At 41.7% G+C, this 1840-nt stretch overlaps 1 protein-coding gene across 1 annotated transcript in view; it reads left to right on the forward strand.

Annotated features, from left to right (window-relative positions):
- The window catches only part of PIKFYVE (phosphoinositide kinase, FYVE-type zinc finger containing), a 91595-nt gene that overhangs the window by 72853 nt on the left and 16902 nt on the right, over positions 1-1840 (forward strand). The window contains exon 31 of the mRNA XM_045296769.1: positions 1031-1151. Within this exon, the coding sequence (XP_045152704.1) occupies positions 1031-1151 (121 nt within the window). The remainder of the gene's footprint in view (positions 1-1030; positions 1152-1840) is intronic.

Consider the following 1840-nt stretch of genomic DNA (forward strand, 5'->3'; position numbering starts at 1 on the left):
GGGGGGTGTGGAGTAGAGACCCAAAGCCCATTTGTAGGCCACTGGACATCCCCTTACAGAAGGGTGTCGGGAGGAGAAAAGCCAGTCAGGGTGTGATGTAGCAACGATGAAACATGCAACTTTCCTCTAGTTCCTAAAAGCTTCCTCCCCACCCACGATCATGATCCCAATTTTACCTTACAAATCTGGCTAGACCAGAGGATGTACACTGGTACAGATAGGAACTGGGAACACGGAATCCAGGGCGAATGATCCCTTCAGGACCAGTGGTGAGAGTGGCGACACTTGAGAGGGTGGAAGGAGAGTGGGATGGAAAGGGGGAACCAATTACAAGGATCTACATATAACCTCCTCCCTGGGGGATGGACAACAGAAAAGTGGGTAAAGGGAGATGTCGCACAGTGCAAGATATGAAAAATAATAATTTATAAATTATCAACAGTTCATGAGTGAGTGGGGAGCCAGGAGGGAGGGGAAAAAATGAGCTGATGCTAGGGGATTAAGTGGAGGGCAAATGTTTTGAGAATGATGAGGGCAATGAATGTCCAAATGTGCTTGCCACAATGGATGTATGTATGGATTGTGATAAGAGTTGTATGAGCCCCTAATAAAACGATTAAAATAAAACAACTCCTGAATGCTGGTGTAAACCTGTAAGACCTTTAATTGCAATTGAACTCTGGTATAGTAGCCACAACACACGTGGCTCAGTTGAAGTGGCAGTTTGCACAGCTGGAGCCATGTTCAGGCAGCACAGACACTAATGACTGGCCATGGTGTGAGACACCTCACTTGCAAGAAGACTCCAACTCAGAGCTGTTGAAATGGGCCCTTGAAGCCACTGCTCCGTAGGCATCGCTGTGGCTTCCATTGATCCCATGAATCACAGTTCTCAGATAAGAAATTTTAAACCGCAGTTGGAAGATATGGCGTATGTATAAGTGTATTCTCAAAAGAAAAAAAAAAGTACATTGATTATAATTCTTCATTCTTCCTAAGCAGTAGCCTATGAGAGTATTTTTCATTGTAGATGTGTTTGATGGGCATTTGCTGGGATCCACAGACAGCCAGGTGAAGGAAAAGTCAACCATGAAAGCCATCTTTGCTAATTTGCTTCCAGGAAATAGCTACAATCCCATTCCGTTTCCTTTGTGAGTATTGTAACAGCCAGTGGCTATTGGGCGGCTAGATTTTCACTTCATTATAAACATCTCTCTCAACATCTCTCTATGTATTTAAATATGTTTTCTAGTCTGTATGCATTTCTCAAGCCAAATTACATTTTATCATAGTGAAAGAGGAGTTGTGCTTTGATAGTGTATAACTGTCGGAGCATGCAAGCCCTATTACATGTAAGAATGTAAATCAAGGAAGAAAGCATTAACTAATGTTGCTCAACACTTGAGATTACTGGTTCTGAAACTAAGTGTGTACGTTTTTTTTCCGATACAGTGTGAGTAAGGTGGGGGAATAACTTTTATGGTTTCTGCATATGCTTTCCCTGTCTTTCTTCACCCCTTCCTACATTCTCTCTTGTCCAAACCAAATTAAGTCTGTTTGTTATAGGTATTACAAATAATGATTGTATTTGTTTGTAGGATCATTTGTTTCCCTCCCCTCCTATACTGTGAATGCCACCATGCTATCTCCCAGAATTGGGTTGTTAACATCTGGCTCAAGTTCTCAGCAAAGTTTTGGCTACTTAATTCTTAGTGTGCAGTGTTCAGTTAACTGAAACTTGTCTTGAGGTTTACTTGTCATGTGCTGATGGTTTATGTAGGTGATTCTCTGCTACTTCTGCTCTTACTTATTTATGCATTTTAAAATTTTGCACAGTGAT

Source organism: Echinops telfairi, unplaced genomic scaffold (genome assembly GCF_000313985.2).
Source record: "Echinops telfairi isolate 266 unplaced genomic scaffold, ASM31398v2 ScPeMD7_3;HRSCAF=10, whole genome shotgun sequence".
Lineage (NCBI taxonomy): Eukaryota > Metazoa > Chordata > Mammalia > Afrosoricida > Tenrecidae > Echinops > Echinops telfairi.